General features: G+C 40.4%; 1 protein-coding gene across 10 annotated transcripts in view; it reads left to right on the top strand.

The window, feature by feature from the left end:
• The window catches only part of NAALADL2 (N-acetylated alpha-linked acidic dipeptidase like 2), a 1,451,400-nt gene that overhangs the window by 982,348 nt on the left and 445,957 nt on the right, over positions 1 to 23,095 (top strand). For all 10 annotated transcript variants that reach the window (XM_073578823.1, XM_073578822.1, XM_073578821.1 and 7 more), the window contains one exon: positions 15,267 to 15,407. In XM_073578823.1, coding sequence (XP_073434924.1) covers positions 15,267 to 15,407 — 141 coding nt within the window. The remainder of the gene's footprint in view (positions 1 to 15,266; positions 15,408 to 23,095) is intronic.

The raw sequence follows: 23,095 nt of genomic DNA, 5'->3' as shown, positions 1-23,095 counted from the left end.
TCAGTAGATTTGGTTTCCAGTACCTTCTCTATGCTGATGACACCCAATTATACACTTCTTCTCCTGACATCATGCCAGCCTTTCTAGAAACCACCGGCGATTGTCTAAACACTGTGTGTAACATCATGTCCTCACTATATCTGAAACTGGACCTGTCAAAGACTGAACTCCTTGTGTTTCCTCCCGCTACTAATGTACCTATACCCGACATTGCCTTTTCTGTGTGTGGTTCCACTATTACTCCCCAGCAACATGCCCGCTGTCTTGGGGTCATACTTCACTCCGAGCTTTCCTTTGCCCCCCACATTCGATCACTGGCTCGCTCTTGTCATCTACACCTCAAAAACATTTCTAGAATTCGACCTTTTCTTACTTTTGACTCTGCAAAAACTCTTACTGTTTCTCTTATTCATTCTCGTCTCGACTATTGTATTTCTCTTCTAATCGGTCTCCCTCTTACCAAACTCTCCCCTCTCCAATCTGTCTTGAATGCTGCAGCCAGGATCATATTCCTCACCAATCATTACACCGATGCCTCTACCTTGTGCCAGTGATTACACTGGCTACCCATCCACTCCAGAATTCAGTATAAACTTATTACTCTCACCGACAAAGCCCTCCATGGCTCAGCACCACCCTACATCTCCTCCCTTGTTTCAGTATACCACCCTACCCACGCCCTCCGTTCTGCTGATGACCTGAGGTTAGCATCCTCAATAATAAGAACCTCCCACTCCCGTCTCGAAGACTTTACACGTGCTGCACCAATTCTTTGGAATGCACTTCCCAGGTCAATACGATTAGTCCTCAATCCCCACAATTTTAAGCGTGCCCTGAAAACGCATTTATTCAGACTGGCCTATCGCCTCAACACATTAACCTAATCTATCCCTGTGTGGCACAGCCAAAAATTTTATCATACCCATGTTCCCCGCATCATGTTCCCACATGCTTTATGCATCCATTGGCCCTCTGTGTCTGACCTGTTACACACTTAAAATTATGGCTGGTCCATACAATCAGGGCAACTGTTACCACCCACCTTTCGTGTCTACCTCTTTCCTCATAGACTGTAAGCTTGTGAGCAGGGCCCTCATTCCTCTTGTATTTGTTATAATCTATGTGATTATTGTTATGCTGTAATGTCTTTTGTCTGTACAAATCCCCTCTGAAATGAAAAGTGCTGCGGAATATGTCGGCACTATAGAAATAAAATTTTATTATTTATTATTTTGATTATATGTCTTCCCATCATTGTAGTACTGTCTCAGCCTTTGCCATCCCTTCACCATACTATACTTTTCTTACCTTGCCCTTTAACCATGCTCACATTTGCCCTCACATGTTTGCTCCACTAATCCTCACTCTCCTTCACTATCCCCAAACTCCTGCACCCTCGAACCAAATCACTATTCCCACTCTCTCTTAACCCCCTACATTGATACATCTGCAGACCTGCTCCTTAACCTCAGACCTCTCCTACTAAAATATAATAAAAGTCGGTCACTCTCCTTCACCCATCTACTTTTCCTTTCTCTGCTTCTTCTCACTGCTGGTGACATATCCCCCAATCCTGGCCTCCCCCGCCTCATGCATCCCACTAATCCTCAACCCCACCTTTCTCACACTAAGAGTGCTAAACTTAAAACCTGCGCCACTGACCCCCACCCCCTGCTTCCTCTCCCTGGAGCACCTTAGAACACCCGCTCCCTCTGCATCAAGCTCCACGTGATCCACAATCTCTTTACTTCCCATAACCTTTCCTTCCTGGCCCTCACTGAGATCTGGCTGATGCTCCCTGACAGAGCCTCCCTTGCTGCACTGAGTTACGGAGACCTCCACTTTAACTACACTCCTCGCCCTGGCAACAGACATGGTGGAGGAGTGGGTTTTCTTCTTTATAAAAACTGCTCCTTCAACCCTATCCAACCCCTACACTCCCTTATCCTCCCTTCTTTTGAGGTCCACTCTGTCCATATCTACTCTCCCTCTAATCTCCAAATGGCTGTCATATAACGACCACCAGGCTCAGCCACTTTATTGACCAATTCTCCACATGGCTTCTTCACTTTCTCTCTGCTGACATCCCCACCATCATCATGGGTGACTTTAATATCCCTACTGACACCCGCCAGCCAGCAGCCTCCAAACTCCTGTCACTTACTTCACCCTTTGGACTTGCTTAGTGGTCCTACACAGGAACCCACACAGAGGGTCATACAATAAACCTCATCTTCACCCACCTCTGTTCCCTATCTAATCTCACAACCTCTCCCCTCCCCCTTTCTGACCACCACCTACTCACCTTCTCATCCCTGTCCTCCTCACCTGCTCCGCATGTCCAGCCACTAGCATGTCCTCGTAGAAACCTCACACAGCTAGACATTCACAGACTCTCAGACTCTCTTCTACCTCTGTTCTCCCTATCTTCTGTTCATGACATGGACAGTGCCACCACCTTATAATGCCACCCTCACATCAGCCATAGACTCAGTTGCCCCTCTCATGCATGACAAAGTGCGACAAATCAATAGGCAACCCTGGCACAACAATCTCACCAAAAAACTTCAACAATCATCCAGGGTCATGGAGCAGCATTGGAAGAAAACACACCTGCCAGACTACTTCACTGCTTTCAAACAAGCTACACTTGCCTTCAAATCAGCCCTCACCTCTGCTAAACAGACCTATTTCACAAACCTTGTATGTTCATTATCCTACAACCCAAAATAACTGTTCAGCACATTCAACTCTCTCCTCTGCCCACCACTACCACCTCCAACTTCCCTCATCTCTGCCGTGGACTTTGCTACCAACTTCAAAAATAAGATCGACCAAATAAGGCAAACCTTTACTGTTACACCACCCCAACAACTCCATATACCAGGCCTCTGCCCTTCCCTAATAACCTCCCTCTCCAACATCATTGAAGGAGAGCTTACTCCTCTTCTTTCCAAATCACAGCTCACCACTTGTGCACTTGACCCCATCCCTTCCCACCTGCTCCAACCTCACTAACACACTCATTCCAGCCCTAATCCATCTCTTCAACTTACCGCTATCTTCTGGTACCTTCCCTTCTGCCTTCTAACATGCCATCATCACACCCATCCTCAAAAAAACAAACCTTGACCCAACTACTATGCCCAGCTATCGCCCCATATCACTGCTCCCATATGCTTCCCAACTCCTTGACCAGCATGTCCATGTTCAACTTTCTTCCCACCTCTCATCTAACTCTCTCCTTGACAACCTCCTATCTGGCTTCCGCCCCACCACTCCACCGAAACTGCCCTGACCAAAATTACTAATGACTTACTCACAGCCAAAGCTAACAGATAGTTCTCCATCCTCCTTCTCAACCTGTCCTCTGCCTTTGACACAGTTGACCACTGCCTACTGCTACAGATTCTTTCTTCCCTCCTCATCAAGGATCTTGCCCTCTTCTGGATCGCTTCTTACCTTTCCGACCACACATTTAGCGTTTCCCACTCCCACACTACCTCCTTATCCTTCCCTTGCTCTGTTGAAGTCCCTCGAGGTTTTGTCCTGGGGACCTTACTTTTTTCCATCTATGTCCTTGGCCTAGGACAACTCATAAAATCCCATGGCTTCCAGTACCGCCTGTATAAGGACGACACTCAGATCTACCTCTCTGGCTCAGATATCACCTCTCTGCTGTCCAGAATACCAGAGTGTCTATCAGCCATATCCTCCTTTTTTATCTCTCGCTTACTAAAACATCATCTTTCCTCCATCTCACGTATCTTCCCTACCTGATCTATCCATTATGGTAAACGGCATCATGCTCTCTCCCGCACCTGAAATCCGCTGCCTTGGAGTAGCTCTCAACTCTTCCCTGTCCTTCAAACCGCCTCCAAATTAAAAATATTTCCAGAATCCGTCCCTTCCTCAGCCCTCAATCTACTTAAATGCTTGTGCATGCCCTCATCAGGGGAACTGCTACCTTGGATCTAATCCTTATAAACAGGGAGGAAATGGTTGAGGAGGTAAAAGTGGCTGGGACCCTAGGAGGTAGCGACCATGCTATTTTAGAATTTTGGATAACTAGAGGAGGAAGACCTGTGAAGACTCAGACGTCAAGGTTAGATTTCAGAAAGGCAGATTTTAGGGGATTCAGAAAGAGAATTGGAGGGATCCAATGGCTGGATATCCTTAAAGACAAAAATGTCCAGGAAGGATGGGAAATCTTGAAAAATGAAATTCTCAAAGCGCAATTGTTAACATTTCTGAAAAGAGGGAAGAATAGGAAGCATTTAAGGAAGCCAGGATGGATGAACACAGAACTTAAGCACATGATAAAAAGGAAGAAAAAAATGTTTATAAAATGGAAAGAGGGAGGCATATCTAAAGAAGAATATAATGCTGTCTGCAGAACCTGCAGGGCACAAATCAGATTATCTAAAGCTGACAATGAATTGAGGCTTGCAAGAGATGTCAAAAGTAAAAGGAAAGTCAAAGATGCTATAGGATTTTTACAGGATGAAAATGATGAAATGGTAAGACAGGATGATGAGAAGGCCGAACTTTTAAATTCCTATTTTGCATCTGTTTTCTCTCAGAAAGGAAATGTAACATCAACTGTTCTTCACTGTCCTATTAAGGAAATAGAAGAATCCAGGATATCTATAAACAGAAAGATAGTAAGGAAACACTTAGCTAACCTAAATAAATTCAAGTCTCCAGGTCCAGATGAATTACACCCCAGAGTACTGAAGGAGATAGCAGAAGAAATTTTTGAACCCCTCTCCATAATCTTTGAAAATTCTTGGAGAACAGGAGAAGTGCCTGAAGACTGGAGAAGAGCAAATGTTGTTCCCATCTTCAAAAAGGGGAAGAAGGTGGACCCAGGCAGCTATAGGCCGGTGAGTCTGACTTCTATGCCAGGAAAGATCTTTGAACAAATTATTAAGCAACATGTATTTAAGTACCTAGATACAAATGAAGTGATTAAACAGAGTCAGCATGGGTTTGTAACTAATAAGTCATGTCAGACTAACTTAATTTCCTTCTATGACGGAATCACTGATTGGGTGGATCAAGGAAATGCTGTAGATATAGTATATATTGACTTCAGCAAAGCATTTGACAAAGTATCTCATACAATCCTTATTGAAAAAATGACTAAGTATGGAATGGACAAGGCAACTGTTAGGTGGATTCATAACTGGCTTAGTGATCGGACCCAAAGAGTGGGGTAAATGGCTGCACATCCAGTTGGAAGAATGTCTCAAGTGGGGTACCACAGGGCTCTGTCCTGGGCCCTGTATTGTTCAACATCTTTATCAATGATTTAGATGAAGGAATTTAGGGTAAACTGATTAAATTTGCTGATGACACAAAGCTAGGAGGGATAGCTAATACAAGAGAAGAGAGAGAGAGGATTCAAAAAGATTTAAATAAACTGGAGAAGTGGGCAGCAACTAACAGAATGGTTTTTAACAGGGAAAAATGCAAAGTACTACATCTGGGCAATAAAAATGAAAAAAGCATATACAGAATGGGAGGCATGGGCCTAAGCAACAGCACATGTGAAAAAGACTTGGGTATACTAATAGATCACAGACTGAATATGAGTCAACAGTGTGATGCAGCAGCCAAAAAGGCAAATGCAATTCTAGGATGTATTAACAAAAGCAAACAGTCTAGATCACGTGAAGTCATTATTTCCCTCTACAGTCATGGCCAAAAGTTTTGAGAATGACACAAATATTAATTTTTACAAAGTCTACTGCTTCATTTTTTCTAATGGCAATTTGCATATACTCCAGAATGTTATAAAGAGTGATCAGCTTAACAGCAATTACTTGCAAAGTCAATATTTGCCTAGAAAATTAACTTTATCCCCCAAAACACATTTCAACATCATTGCAGCCCTGCCTTAAAAGGACCAGCTAACATCGTTTCAGTGATTGCTCCATTAACACAGGTGTGGGTGTTGATGAGGACAGGGCTGGAGATCAATCTGTCATGATTAAGTAAGAATGACACCACTGGACACTTTAAAAAGGAGGCTGGTGCTTGGCATCATTGTTTCTCTTCTGTTAACCATGGTTATCTCTAAAGAAACACGTGCAGTCATCATTGCACTGCACAAAAATGGCCTAACAGGGAAGAGTATCGCAGCTAGAAAGATTGCACCTCAGTCAACAATCTATCGCATCATCAAGAACTTCAAGGAGAGAGGTTCTCTTGTTGCCAAAAAGGCTCCAGGGCACCCAAGAAAGACCAGCAAGTGCCAGGACCGTCTCTTAAAAGTGTTTCAGCTGCGGATCGGGCTACCAGCAGTGCAGAGCTTGCTCAGGAATGGCAGCAGGCAGGTGTGAGTGCATCTGCACGCACTGTGAGGCGGAGACTCTTGGAGCAAGGTCTGGTCTCAAGGAGGGCAGCAAAGAAGCCACTTCTCTCCAGAAAAAACATCATGGACAGACTGATATTCTGCAAGAGGTACAGGGAGTGGACTGCTGAGGACTGGGGTAAAGTCATTTTCTCTGATGAATCCCCTTTTCGATTGTTTGGGACATCTGGAAAACGGCTTATTCGGAGAAGACCAGGTGAGCGCTACCACCAGTCTTGTCTCATCCCAACTGTCAAGCATACTGAAACCATTCATGTGTGGGGTTGCTTCTCAGCCAAGGGAATGGGCTCTCTCTCAGTCTTGCCTAAAAACACTGCCATGAATAAAGAATGGTACCAGAATGTCCTCCAAGAGCAACTTCTCCCAACCGTCCAAGAGCAGTTTGGCGATCAACAATGCCTTTTTCAACATGATGGAGCACCTTGCCATAAAGCAAAGGTGATAACTAAATGGCTCTGGGAACAAAACATAGAGATTTTGGGACCATGGCCTGGAAACTCCCCAGATCTTAATCCCATTGAGAACTTGTGGTCAATCATCAAGAGACGGGTGGACAAACAAAAACCTTCAAATTCAGACAAAATAAAATCATTGATTTTGCAAGAATGGACTGCTATCAGTCAGGATTTGATCCAGAAGTTGATTGAGAGCATGCCAGGGAGAATTGCTGAGGTCCTGAAGAAGAAGGGTCAACACTGCAAATATTGACTTGCTGCATTAACTCATTCTAACTGTCAATATAACCTTTTGTTACTCATATTATGATTGCAATTATATTTCTGTATGTGATAAAAGCATCTGACAAACACACATAAAAACCAGAGGGCAGCAGATCATGTGAAAATATAATATTTGTGTCATTCTCAAAACTTTTGGCCTTGACTGTACTCCTCTTTGGTCAGACCTCATCTGGAATATTGTGTGCAGTTTTGGGCACCACATTTTAAAAAAGACATCAACAAACTGGAGCAAGTTCAGAAAAGAGCGACCAGAATGGTGACCGGTCTGCAAACCCTGTCTTATGAGGAAAGGTTGCAGGATTTGGGAATGTTTAGTTTGCAAAAGAGAAGACTGAGAGGAGACTTAATAGCTGTCTACAAATATCTAAAGGGCTGTCACATTGTAGAAGGATCAACTTTATTCTCATTTGCACAAGGAAAGACTAGAAGCAATGGGATGAAACTGAATGGGAGGAGACACAGATTAGATATTAGAAAAAACTTTTTGACAGAGTGATTAATGAGTGGAACATGCTGCCACGAGAAGTGGTGAGTTCTCCTTCAATGGAAGTCTTCAAACAGAGGCTGGACAGACATCTGACTGGGATGATTTAGCGAATCCTGCTTTGAGCAGGGGGTTGGACCAGATGGCCCAGGAGGTCCCTTCCAACTCTACGATTCTATGATTCTATGATCATCTCCTGCCTCGATTACTGCCATACCCTCCTCTTTGGCCTCCCCGTCAACTCTCTTGCACTACTCCAGTCTGTCCAGAAATCTGCTGCCCTACTAATTCACCTCTCTCCTCACTACTTCCCTGTTTCACCCCTCTACAAATCCCTCCACTGGCTCTCAATTCCCCCATGAATCCAGTTCAAACTACTAACACTGACCTACAAAGCCATCCGCAACCTGTCCACTCCCTACATCTCTGAACTAATATTCCAATTTCTTCCCACATGTAATCTTCAATCTCCCCAAGACCTCCTACTCTCCTCAATACTTATTCATTCCTCACACCACCGCCTCCAAGATTTCTCCTGAATATCCCCCATTCCTTGGAATTCCACGCTTCAGCACATCCGACATCCATCCACATTAAGATGAACTTAAATATTTATAGTCCTTATCACTAACATTCTACCACTCCATGTGCCAAACCAGACCTCATCTTAATGGGGACATGAAAGAAAACCAGGCATACCTCGCAATTGAAACCTTATCTTGGAAGGATGTGTAGATAAGGGTGCTGAGCCATGGAGGAAGTCCACACCACATAATATATACTATACAATAAGGAAAGCTATTATTGATGGGGACCATCAATATTTAGGTATACCTTGACTTGATTCAATGGCTTTCATGCCCTTTGGTAAAAAAAACTATGTACCTTTAGGTTTTTAAAATTTACAGGAGTAGTGAAGTTCATGTACTAAGTTAGGGATCATCCATATTAAAAACTGCACTCACATTTTTTATGTTTAAAGCAATATTGGAGTTCTTGTATTCATTAATCATATTGTACTGACACATTGTTTATATGAATATATGTATGTCTAACTTTGTCACCATGCATCCTTCTTTTTTGTTACTTTTGCCTCTCCATATTGTTATCTAAATTTAAAGTTGCCATAAATCAGTGATAATGAAGTTGATGGTCCTGAATAACACAAAACTGCCAGTACCAAATGCATTAATGCACATTTGGGAAAACTGAACTGATGTTTCCATTGGTTAAAAAATTTTTCTCAGACTATCTAAATCGTTCACAATATTACAGACACCTTCAAAAATACTTACTATGTAGTACACTATTATGTAATTACTAAACAGGCAAAACAAAACCTATATCAAACCTACTGCTACTCTATCTCTCGTTAAAAGCTTTACAGTTGTTATGTACAGTTAAGGTTGAAATAAGTCACATATCCATCATGTTCAAATTATAATTTAAATATATTAATCTGGAGGATGGCAAAAATCATATTTGTGATAAGCCAACTCAACCTTTTGGGGGAACAATTCTTTCCCAAATACAATAATAGCAATCACATTAGTTTCCTGGATCAACGTCCCACTGTAGATTACCCATAACCTGTTTCCTGGATCAAGGGATCATCGAAGAGTCTATTACCCATAGCCTATAAAATTATTTTTTATCAAGAAAGAAAATCTGGTCCTATAATGTGTTGTTCTGTAAAGTTTCATTGTCTGTGACACTAATTAATCTTTTTTTCCTCAAAACACAAAATGTAGATGATGTACTATAACAAAAAGAGTAGGCTTAAAAGGAGGAATAAAATCCAGTGGAGATTTCATAACACAAGACAGTTTTGCTCAAACATATTTAAAAGGATATCTGCCTCATCTATCAAAAACGCCTGAAAGAAAAATTGGTTGCCCACAGCAATCAGAGCTGAGCTTTCAATTTTAAAGCTCTGATAAAATAAAGGCTGTGTTTATTTGGTTGATATTGGTAACAAAGAAAGTTTTTTTATAGACACCTCTGATAAAATTTATCTCCATTTGTGGAGTTAATAACTCCAGTGTCTTATCTATTTGGACTCTTAAATATATCTTGAAAAAAATGTGGACTATATTTTGGGATCTCCATGAGACACTAGATTATTTTCCTCCATTTTGGACTGTCAAAGAGACTAAACTCTGGGTCTATCAGTGCACCATCTGGAAATAATCCTGTAACAGAGCAATGAAAAGTTATTTGTCAAAAAGAATTCTGTCTCATCAGAATGAATATCATTAACAACAACAACAGTATCATACTATCCTTAATCACTGAATAGTTTAGAGGATTTGTTGCTGGCGTAAGTCCAATATTCTATAATTTATCTGTGAACTACTGATTGCATTAAAGGCTTTGCTGAGATCAAGATAAGTAATATCCATGGCATCACCTAAAACCAAGTTTTCCGACAGTGTAAATTAAAAAATCAATAAGATCATTTTTACATGTTCTCTCTTCTGTAAAGCTATGCTAATTTGGGTCCAATGGGTTCATAGCTGTTGGATGGTGTACTTTCCTTTTTCATAAAAGTTTTCAGTATTTTTAAAACAGACATTATGCAATTTGTCCTAATTTTATGCGATTCTTTCTCAATAGATATCTTATCAACAGGTAAAACACTGGCCCTTTACCAAGCTTCAGGTGACTGTACAGGTTACAGATTATCAAATCTGTATGGGTTAGATTGAATAGCTGCCATTGTTGCTGAATTCTTGTGAAGCGAATTTTGAAAACTCTGAATTTGAGAGTATGGATTTTTGTAAATTTTGAGTAAAATTAAATTCCATCATAAGTTTGCCCATTTCTAGTAGTGGTTAAGCAAATTACTTTGATTCGCCAGATGCTGAATAAGCTATAATGAGATTTTTGCACAATCATTTGATCATTAATACCAGAGCATTTCCCTTGCCAAACCTGCAGGTACAAGAACATTTCACACTTTTTTAAAGGGGTTGTCCATTACTAGGACAACACCTTCTTGAGCTTATAGACAATTCCGTGCCAATGCCTTTCCAGCTGTGCTGGCATTTGCAGCTCAGGGGCTCTCGTGCAGTTGTTGTGACATATGATCCCAGTGCCCAATCAATGCTGGCATCACTGTTCCTGCCATTTTTTGAATTGAACATAAAAAGGAAGTCAGTGCTGCAGCTGATTCTTGACTATGTCTTCATGTTCAATTGGACCGAAGGAGGGGACATTGATGCCAGTGCTAATTGGGCACAGAACTCTTGTGTCACAACAACCACACAGGAGTCCCGGGGTAGAGTGAGTGCCGACACTATGGGAACAGCATCAACATGAGAGATGAGTATAAACTTTATTTATTTTATCTGAGCCAAGCATGAGACATGGCACGGAGTTGTTCAAATAGTGGATAACTTCTTTAAGGACATGTGACTAGACAGGAAATCAAAAGCTATGAACTTACCAGAGGAGAATAGTTGATTTATAATAAGCAATCTTTAACTCTCCCAATTTTATTTTACATGGAAGATTAAGGCTAGTTTCTCAATAGCATATCTTCACGCAGCGCACAGAGCCGCTAAGCCCCGCCCCCTCCAGTCATCTCCTCCCTACTATCGCACAGCGCTGCATGCAATCTGCGCACCCTATCTTTAGCATAGGGTGCACAGACTGTGCACTGGCTGTGTGCTAGTAGGATTCTTGCGTGCGCTGTGCAATTTTGAAGGTGCGCCGAATGCACCATGTTGCATTTTGGTGCGCTCGGCGCACCTTTAAAAGTGTGCAGCACATGCAAAAATCCTACTAGTGCACGGTTTGCGCATGCTATGCTAAACATACGGTGAGCAGATCACATGCAGTGCTGTGCGATAGTAGGGAGGAGATGACCGGAAGTGGCGGGCAGGGGGCGGGGCTTAGTGGTGCCATGCACTGTGTGAAGATACGCTAGTGTGAAATAAGCCTAACACCTTCACCTCAAAACCTGTTTTCACCTTCCAGACAAGGCCATATATTCCCTGACATGGTACTTCACGATAGTGGTAAAATTTGTTTGCTATGACTTACACTCATTTTTAAAAATATCAGAAATTTGGAGAAAATGTAGCAATTTTCAAACTTTTAATTCTTATGCCCTTAAATCAGAGTTATGTCACACACAATAGTTAATAAATAACATTTTCCACATGTCTACCTTACATTAGCATAACTTTTGAAACATTTTGGCTGCGAAGTTATGAGGGCTAAAAGTTGACCAATGATTTCACAATTTTCCTGCAAAATTTTTCAAAACCATTTTTAGGGACCACATCACATATGAAGTAACTTTGAGGGCCTATATGACAAAAAATACTTAAAAGTGACACTATTCTAAAAATTCTAAAAACTGCACCACTTAAGGTATTCAAAATCACATTCAAGAACTTTATTAACCCTTCAGGTGCATAGCAAGAATTAATGGAATATGGAAGAAAAAAATGAACGCTTAACCTTTTTTTCACAAAAAATTTCACTTTAGACCCAATTTTTTTATTTTCAAAATGGTGACAGGAAAAAATAGACCTCAAAATTTGGTGCGCAATAATTTCTCCTGAGCATGCCGATACCCCATATGTAAGAAAAAAACCCACTGTTTGTCCCTACGGAGCAGCCTCAAGCCAAGGTGTGAAGCACCTTGGACTTGAAGCTGCTCACCACACATATACTTAAGTTCCTTTGGGGTGTAGTTTCCAAAATGGTGTCATTTGTGAACAGTTTTCGCTGTTTAGGCACATGAGAGGCTCCACAATCGCAAAAAATTAAATGGCACTCCTTCCCATCTGAGCACTGCTGTGAGCACAAACATAATCAAAGATATCCAAGCAAAAAGTGTATTTAAGAAATAATCAAATAGAAAAATTACTGAATATAGCTGAATCGGCAACCAATATGTATTTTCATGTGAAATAAATTTTGTTACTTTTTTATACATTTGGTTTTTGGACTTTTTTGAGTATGCTTGAAATATAAGCCATACTCCAGAAATGAGCCCTAGTTACAGTCAGGACTGGCAATTGAGAGTGGGCAAGTGGTCCATTGCCCAAGACCCGACTCTCTTAAGGACCCCTGGGAATTTCTAATTCGAGGTTAAAATTGCTTTGTTTACATCACTGTCATGTGACCATGATGTCATCAAAAGTTTTTTAACTGCATGAGTCTAAAGGAATTAAATTTGAGATAGTCTGGGATGTAGGACCAACAATAGGGAGGAATGGGTTAACTGGGTATTTTCTCAGGGACCCCACTCTCTGAGGGGTCTCCAGCATTTCTATTCTGAGGTTAAAAATACTTAAAGTCTTTGGTGACAAATGAGTGTTGTTTATTCATGGAAAAAAATAGACATTAGCTATGTTTTGGTGCAAAAAATAATATAAACCCCTGCCTTATTTTTGGAGAAACACGGTATAGTCTTTCCCCAGCTAAATTTAAAATCTGAAATTGATACCAATCTGGCTACTGTTTCTAACAAAATTGGCAAATTCTTTAGAGTGAGAGAAGTGCAGCAATGGAATATATGCATACAATGATATTTTGTTTTTTCTTCTTTTCTTTATGTCTAAACTTATAATTCTTAGATGATGAACAAATTTGTCATCAGCACAATCAGTTGAGAGGATAGCCCCATAAGGTCCTCCTTGACAGTGATAATGCACCAGACAAAATACCACTATTGTTTGTTGTTGACACTTACTCAATACCGCTATAATAACAATTTAAGTAATCAATTTAAATATCCTAAATAATGAGATTTCTCAAGAGCCGCTAAAATGGACCGCTAAACCTTGTTAAAAGACATAATGGCATTAAGAGCCAAAATGGAGTGGCCCTCCCTGCCAACAAACTGCAGAAGATTATAAAGCAGCCCTCTTACATTAGAATCAGCTGATACTGTATATTGAGGACAAGCTAAGTCTGATTTCCAAGGATCAGATGTATAGTGACCGTATGATATTCATACTATCACCACCATGTTTGAAATTCAAAAGGTTAAAACAATTAGTAAAAATAGATATAAATTAGATTATATCAATTATTTTGTTATATATTATATATATAATATATATATTATTATAACCAGCCTCAAAAAAGCCCTATTTAAACCTGTTTTTGGCAGTGTGGTTCTTACATCAAAGTTTGTAGTCATTTATGTAGCACACATCTCACAATATTCCAGTCACAGATATGGGTATGTAAGTTTATAGCACATAGATATTTAATTATGATTAAATGTTATCAATAAGTCACTAATATATATTATAGATAGGGCATAGCTCTGCCATAATAAGCAGGATATCATTAATATGCCTTATGCCATAGTGCTTGAACCACTCTGCCCAGTAATGGGGGTACTGGTCAGAGTGTTCAAGCACAATAGTATATGGTTTAAGTCACTAACTTTGATTGAACTTTCTATTGCATATATGGTTGTTCATTATAAATAGGGGGTAATATGACTTCATGTGACATGTTTATCATATCCTGTTTAGTATGGCAGTGTTATGACCTCAAGGACTTCAAGTCCCTATGAGTCCCTTGACATGGCTTGCTGAAATTCAGAGGGTCTCTGTTATATTACAATACCAAAATTGTAGTTCCAACCCACTATAAGATGCCACAGGTAACAGTCAAAGTAGGGCTGTCACATTGTAGAAGGATCATCTTTATTCTCATTTGCACAAGGAAAGACTAGAAGCAATGGGATGAAACTGAATGGGAGGAGACACAGATTAGATATTAGAAAAAACTTTTTGACAGTTATAGTGATCAATGAGTGGAACAGGCTGCCACGAGAGGTGGTGAGTTCTCCTGCAATAGAAGTCTTCAAACAGAGGCTGGACAGACATTTGTCTGGGATGATTTAGCGAATCCTGCTTTGAGCAGGGGGTTGGACCAGATGGCCCAGGAGGTCCCTTCCAACTCTACTTGTGTAACTTGGGCTGTAGTGTGACTTCATCTTGAATTCAAGCAGTTTTTCTCAGCTGCACAAGGTCTACAATACTCTTGAAGCTGGAATCCCAACTCCGATATGGATTTGGTATCCAGTATCTCATGCGTTCTTGGCTGAGTCATCATCCTGCAAGAACATATGAGATACCCTCTTGGCAAGAAACGAGTTAATATAGCAATACAATAGATACATTGTGTAACCCAAAAATAAGCTATAGAAAGCTTTTATGACTGATACACATACATAATGAACCTAGATAAACAAAGATGACGTAATAAAATGTGCATTTAAAATGCAAGTTGAAGTTAAAAGGCTATTTAAAATTCAAACTGTTAACTATATATCTACAGTTTAGCCTGTAACTGACGACAGGGCACCTGATCAACTCTGTAAAAGTGAACCTGTGTTATCTAGAACATTAACTTTTAACATGCAACAAGGTAAAAAAATAAAAGAATAAATGTGTAAGAGAAAGCTGCTCAACAGCCTTATATTATAAATATCTCAAAACATAAATATAAACTAATTATATATTTGCATATATTTTTTAATGAGCGTTTAAAGCACAAATAATTATTTGGCAGGCAAGGGTGTACAAGTTATGTTGAAAAACAATTTTCTCATAAAGACAGATGGTTTCTTATCCTTGTAGGAATTTAATTTGAATTATTTTTTATGTGCATTTCTTCTATTTAGATGGAAATTCTTGGGAAATGAAACCAAATGTGACATCATTGTTGGTGCAGCCTGTAACTATAACACTTCTAAGAAGATTATTTACTTGGACAGAGAAGACAAAGTCAGATCAGTGTCTTCCCATTAAAGTCTCAGAAAAAGGTAATATCTTTTAAGCTCAATTTTGAATGATATGGCAAAGCAGTTTGTTGTAATCGTAGTGTATGAATAAAATATTAAAAAATTGCTAATATGTGTACAATTTTATGAAGGGTGATGAGGCAAAACATGTGCTGCTTCATACTGTAGGAAAATTTACATGTCAATCAGGAAGCCAAGCATGGAAGTGACCTAAAGGTGCTGTCCAGGCTTTCTGTATAATTTGTGTGTACCTAATCTCTGAAGAATGCTGACAATTCATAGTTTACTCCCTGTCAGCATTCTGCTCTGCTGCCTAGATATCAACATGTCATATGACCAGCCTCGCTCCTGATTCTGGAGTAAATGGTGAGAACTCGACCAGAGTTTTCCTGTCTTGAGTCTGGTCGTACATGTCACAACTGGATATTACACCCAGTCTCCAGCAAGCCCGCCTCCTTCCACTCCTTCCATATAACCTCTGATTGGACTGAGCTGGGACTCTCAAGCATATTCTCAGCAATTTCCTACCCTTTTCTTGTCTTTCTCTGTGGGCCACACTGAAACAACCAAATGGCGAGATATGGGCAATCAGCTGTGAAAGCATCTTCTTCACTCTGACAGTGCTGTCAGACCAATGTTGCAGTGCTGGTAACTTGTGAAGGAGTGATGAAAGAGGTCATTACTGGGGCAGATTACTGACAGCCAATGAATGTGCAGCAGGCAGACAGAAGGCGGCGCTGGACACTGAGGCCAGGCTGTGCCAGTTACGACTGTGAGGTTAGTAAAAAAAGTTTGATTGAGCTGCATTTAAACAAACCGGGAGTAGAGAATGAAGTGAAATTCAGGTGGAACGAAAGGCAGAAAAAAAAGTGTATTGGAGCATTGTAAATTACAATACAGCACAGATTAGCATAAAAAATGTTTTGGTTTCGGGATCAGATAACCTCCTTAAATGTTTGATCAAGTCTCAAATATTTGATCAAGTTCATTAGCTGCAGCAAACATTGTAGAAACATTCTTCGCCACACGAGACTTCATTCTCAACTTTGAAAAAGGTCTTTAACTTGCCATTAATGCATATGTTGGCAATACACAATATTAAAGGGTTGTTCTCATGTATAATCTTTAAGAGTGCACAGCTCATCTGCCTTCAGGACAAGGAGAGGAGCTTCTGATAATTGAAAATTTGGTCCAGTGGCCTAATTGTGCTTCAGCTTCACTGATGTGAGCACTTCAGATCATAGATTACAGGTCTATATTCATAAAAGCCTGTAAACACTACTCAACTACAGTAGTAGACTAAAGTTGAAGAGATGAAAGGGTGATTCCAGGACATCCACTAAGGTAAAATAAAATTTGCTATTATTGCAACAGTTTAAAAGTATTTCAAATACTTAAAATATTTAAAATATTTAAACTGTTCCAATAATAGAAGATTTTATTTTACCTGAGTGGATGTGCTGGAATCACACTTTCATCTCTTAAATTTTTCTCTTAAATTTTGACTGAAGTCACCAGCAGGTACAGCATTCACCAGCTTTATTTGGCTGCAATGTTTCCTATGTAATCACAGCATGTTAAGTTTCAACCTTCCTCCCCTTCCCTACTTATTTAGTCTATTAGACTGCAGCAGTGATCTGTAACCTATTCAAACAGCATTAAACAATAACATTCTAAATCTCTCAGATCTGCAGAATGGAGAGTACTTCAAACTATATTTGAAAGTTTATTTTGCTTATAAGCAACTTTGCAATCTTAACCATTATTAAAGTGAAGAACTCCTTTAAGAACAAATTAAAGTCAATTTATTATTTATTTCTTCTGGTTTGTTTATTGATTGCATTTATTTGAATATTTTTGGGTTCCTGTTTCATTTATTTAAAGCACTTGCAAACATTTTTGAATCACCACGCTTGATGAATGATCACTCAGCTTTCTTTAACTATTTAGGAAATAAATCACAAAAATTAGGTTGAAGGGGTCAGAAATTGCCAGGTAGCTTTTGAAAAAAAAACTATAAAATCATTAATTTTTTAGGTATATATTAAAAATATTTGACTGACAAAACATAGAAAACACACAGATTAGATCCCAAGAATCAGAGTAAGTATAATGCAGTTATTAAATTGACTAAGTCCTGTAGCAAAGCCAAACAAGCAAAAAAGCAGTATATTGTCCTAGGTATTGTCCCTAAAGTCTGATACTGCCTAGCTGCAGAAGTTGTCATCATGATGTGAATCGATAGTGCCACCCCTGCTCCTTGATGGCTATGCCTGAGATGCCCTAAGTGACCCTGATGGCTATGTATGTTGATGTAGATACAGACACCACCATAAAAACTGTTGTTCAGGTGATACAGCGCTACACACAAAAGCGATAATAAAGACAAAGGGCAGATTAGGGCACAGTATTTAAGAAAGATTGATACTTATAACTGCATACAATGGCATGTAAAAAGTTAGGTTCCCCTTATCAAAATAACTTATTGTGAACAGTTAAGCAAGTTGAAGTTGAAGTGATCTATAAAAGGCCTAAGGTTAAAGATAACACATTTTCTTTGTATTTTAGGTCAAAAATATATTGTAATATTTTTGAATGTTAAAAATTAGAAAAAGGGAAAGGAGACAATGCAAAAGTTTGAGCAACCTTGTAGATTTGTGTTCTCAGATATCTTTGACCAAGGTTTCAGACCTTAATTAGCCTGTTACGGTAAAAGCTTGTTCAGTATCATCATTAGGAAAGGCCATGTGATGCAAATTTCCCAGTTTTATAAAAATCTAGCCTCCTCTAAGTTGTGTCAAAAAAACAGCAGCCATGTGTTCTTCTAAACAGCTGCCTAGAATTCTGAAAATGGTAGAGGTCCACAAAGCAGGAGAAGGCCATAACGAAATAGTTTTCAAGTTACCCTTTCCTCAGTTTGAAATGTAATTAGGAGATTCAAGTAAATAGGAACAGTGGAGGTCAAGATAAGGTCTCGAAGACCAAGCAAAATTTCAGTGAGAGTTGCTCGTAGGATTGCTAGAAAAGCAAATCAGAAATGCAGCTTGACTGAAAAAGACCTTCAGAAAGATGTAGCAGACTTTGGGTTTGTGGTACATCATTCTACCGTTCAGAGACATCTGCACAAATTTTGTCTTCATGAAAGAGTCGTCAGAAGAAAACTTCTCCTCCATCCCCACCATAAAATTCAGTATCAGAAACATGCAAAATAACACCTAAACAAGCCTGATGCATTTTGTAAACAAGTCCTGTGAATCAATGAGGTTAAAATAGAATGCTGGCCAATGGCAAGGGGAACATTTCACAGATAGAAGGAAGAATGGATTCAATTAAATTTCAACAAATTCTTTATGCAAACATAACACTATCTGTAAAAAATCTGAAGTTGAAAAGAGGATGGCTTCTAAAAATGGGATAATAATCATAAACAATTATTAACCACTTTCCGACGATGGGCGCAATAATACACCCATGTTGGAAACCCTCCCTTTGATGTGATCTCCCTTTGATGTCATTGCCGAATTGCTATGAGCACCACCCAGTGGTTGGCACTCATAGCATGTGAGCATTTCTGCTACACAGAGGTGATCTGATCATCACCTGTAAGTAGCAGAAGCAATCAGACAACTGCAGTTTCTTGTTTCCCTTGCAGACTATTGAAGCATGCAGAAAGTAAAAAAAATAAAATATAAAAGTTCAAATCACTCCCCTTTCACCCCATTCAAAATAAGCAAAAACAGAAGCCGCGGAGACACCATCACATGTTTCTCAACGCAAGCAATGACTAGCCAGGTCTTTCACCGGGAAGGAACAACCACGGGAAGGGCAGTCTCCAATGAAGGAAACCACCTATGCCAAAACATGGTATCCATCCACAGACAGCTGTTTCGGGATATTAGCACAGTCTTCTACTAGGCATTGCTCCTACTAGCCAGTTTCCCACTCCACACTGATGAGGGGCAAATACCCCGAAACAGCTGTCTGTGGATGGATACCATGTTTTGGCATAGGTGGTTTCCTTCATTGGAGACTGCCCTTCCTGTGGTTGTTCCTTCCCGGTGAAAGACCTGGCTAGTCATTGCTTGCGTTGAGAAACATGTGATGGTGTCTCCGCGGCTTCTGTTTTTGCATGTTTTACATATTTCCCATAAGGGATGGGGGAAGTGCTCTAGAATCACTGCGTTGAGAAACACGTGATGGTGTCTCCGCTGTGTTGGATGTTGATCTCCATGAGGTCAATTATCCTCTTTTTTCACAGTCTTCTACTAGGCATTGCTCCTACTAGCCAGTTTCCTACTCCACACTGATGAGGGGCAAATACCCTGAAACAGCTGTCTGTGGATGGATACCATGTTTTGGCATAGGTGGTTTCCTTCATTGGAGACTGCCCTTCCCGTGGTTGTTCCTTCCCGGGGAAAGACCTGGCTAGTCATTGCTTGCGTTGAGAAACATGTGATGCTGTCTCCGCGGCTTCTGTTTTTGCATGTTTTACATATTTCCCAAAAGGGATGGGGGCAGTGCTCTAGAATCACTGCGTTGAGAAACACGTGATGGTGTCTCCGCAGTGTTGGATGTTGATCTCCAAGAGGTCAATCATCCTCTTTTTTCACAGTCTTCTACTAGGCATTGCTCCTACTAGCCAGTTTCCTACTCCACACTGATGAGGGGCAAATACCCCGAAACAGCTGTCTGTGGATGGATACCATGTTTTGGCATAGGTGGTTTCCTTCATTGGAGACTGCCGTTCCCGTGGTTGTTCCTTCCCGGTGAAAGACCTGGCTAGTCATTGCTTGCGTTGAGAAACATGTGATGGTGTCTCCGCGGCTTCTGTTTTTGCATGTTTTACATATTTCCCATAAGGGATGGGGGCAGTGCTCTAGAATCACTGCGTTGAGAAAAACGTGATGGTGTCTCCGCAGTGCTGGATGTTGATCTCCATGAGGTCAATCATCCTCTTTTTTCCCATTCAAAATAAAACAGTAAAAAAAATAAAATATACACGTTTGGTATCGCTGCATTCAGAATCGCCCAATCTATCAATCTAAAAAAGAATTAACCCAAAGTAAAAAAGTTAAAGTTCTGGGAAGAAGGGGAGCAAAAAACTAAAATGTAAAAACAAAAATACGTCATGGGAAAAGTATTTCTGAAGCCTGACATCTTTAACCCCTGTCCTATATTGGACGTAATATTCCGTCCATGTGACCTGGGACCTAAGTCCCAAGGATGGATTATTACATCCAACACGATCAGCGGCACTCACGGGGGGAGCGCCACTGATCGCAGCCGGGTGTCAGCAGATTATCACAGCTGACACCAGGCATTATGTGTCAGGGGCGGTCACGGACTGCCCCCGGCACATTAACCCCTGGCACACTGCGATCAAACATGATCGCAGTGTACAGGGGGCATAGGAGAGAAGCACACAGGGAGGGGGCTCCCTCCATGCTTCCCTGTGACCCCTGGAGCAGTGCAATGTGCTGCGTCGCTCTGAGGTTCCTCCTCCCTGCAGGCCCCCAGATCCAAAATGGCCACGGGGGCCTTCAGGGTCCTGCAGGGAGGCGGGTTCCTCAGTGCCTGCTGAGAGCAGGCATGAGGAAGCCTGCTGCAGCGTCTGTCAGATCGCTGATCTGACACAGCACTGTGTGAAGTTTCAGATCAGCGATCTGACACTAGATAATGATGTTCCCCCTGGGATAATGTAATAAAGTAAAGAAAAAAAATCAAGTGCAAAAATAATTTACAAAAAATCCCCAAATAAATTTAAAAAAAATCCTAGATAAGTTCTTTTTTTGTAAATAAAAAAAAGATAAAAATAAAAATGTACATATTTAGTATTGCTGCATCCATAATGACCCGCCCTATAAAACTGTCCCACTAGTTAACCCCTTTAGTTAACCCCATCAAGAAAAAAATGAAGCAAAAAAACAATGCTTTATCATCATACCGCTGAACAAAAAGTGCAATAACGCGCAATCAAAAAGGCGAATATAAATAAACGTGGGATCACTGAAAATGTCATCTTGTCCTGCAAAAAGTAAGCCACCATATAGCATCATCAGCGAAAAAATAAAAAAGTTATAGCTCGCAGAATAAAGCGATGCAAAAATAATTATTTTTTATATAAAATTGCTTTGATTGCATAAAAGCGCTAAAGCATAAAAAAACAACATAAATGAGGTATCGCTGTAATCATACTGACCCGAAGAATAAAACCGCTTTATCAATTTTACCACATGCGGAACGGTGTAAATGCACCCCCCAAAAGAAATTCTTGAAATGCTGGTTTTTGTTCATTCTGCATTCCAAAAATCAGAATTAAAAGCGATCAAGAAATGTCACGCGCCCGAAAAAGGTACCAATAAAAACGTCAACTCGTGCCGTAAAAAATATGACTTCACATGAGGGTCAAAATACTGAAAAATTAAAGCTCTCAAAATGTGGTGATGCAAAAACTTCTTTTTAAAATAAAATGCTTCTTTTAGCGTGCGACAGCTGCCAAACATAAAAACTCGATAAAAATAGTAAATTAAACACCCCTTTATCACCCCCTTAGTTATTGAAAAACTATAAAATTAAAAAAAGTATTTATTTCCATTTTCCCATTAGGGTTAGGGTTAAGGCTAGGGTTAGGGCTAGGGCAAGGCTGTGTGCACATGATTCGGATTCTGCTGCAGATTTTACCACTCAGATTTGGCTTACTCTGCAGGTAAATCCGCAGGTCAAATGACCTGCATTTTACCTGCGGATTTAGTGCGGTTTAGCCTGTGATTTTCCCCTGCGTTTTGACAACTGGTAATGGAGCAGGTGTCAAACCGCTGCGGATTCCGCACAAAGTAGTGACATGCTGCAGATTTAAAACAGCAGCAAATCCGCAGCATGTGCACTGTGTTTTTCATTTGCCATTGAATATAAAGATACAGTACAATGCAGCAGAAACTGCTGCGAATTCGCAGCGCCAAATCCACTGCAGATCTGCAGCAGAATCCTCAATGTCTGCACACACCCTTAGGGTCAGGGCGAGGGTTAGGGCTGAGATTAGGGTTAGGAATATGTTGGGGTTAGGGTTGAAGGTAGAATGGGGGGTTTCCACTGTTTGGGCACATCAGGGGCTCACCAAACGCAACATGGCGTCTGATCTCAATTCCAACCAATTCTGCATTCAAAAAGTCAAACGGTGCTCCTTCCCTTCCAAGCTCTGCCATGCGCCCAAACAGTAGTTTACCCCCATATATGGGGTATCAGCCTACTCAGGACAAATTGCATAACAAATTTTGGGGTCCAATTTCTCCTGTTACCCTTGGGAAAAGAAAATAAAAAATTGGGGGAAAAATATCATTCTTGTGGAAAAAAATATGATTTTTTATTTTTATGGCTCTACGTTATAAACTTCTGTGAAGCACTTGAGGCTTCAAAGTGCTCACCACACATCTAGATAAGTTCCTTGGGGGGTCTAGTTTCCAAAATGCGGTCACATGTGGGGGATTTCCACAGTTTAGGCACATCAGGGGCTCTCCAAAGGCAAAATGACACCGCAGACCATTCCATCAAAGTCTGCATTCCAAAATGTCACTACTTCCCTTCAGAGCCCCGACATGTGCCCACACAGTAGTTTTCTCCCACATATGGGGTGTCAGCGTACTCAGGACAAATTGGACAGCAACTTTTGGGGTCCAATTTCTCCTGTTACCCTTGGTAAAATAAAAAAAATG

The sequence above is a fragment of the Dendrobates tinctorius genome, unplaced genomic scaffold, assembly GCF_039654945.1.
Source record: "Dendrobates tinctorius isolate UK_male_01 unplaced genomic scaffold, ASM3965494v1 ptg000060l, whole genome shotgun sequence".
Lineage (NCBI taxonomy): Eukaryota > Metazoa > Chordata > Amphibia > Anura > Dendrobatidae > Dendrobates > Dendrobates tinctorius.
Note: the sequence above shows the minus strand (reverse complement) of the source record. Positions and strands in the feature narration are given on the sequence as shown.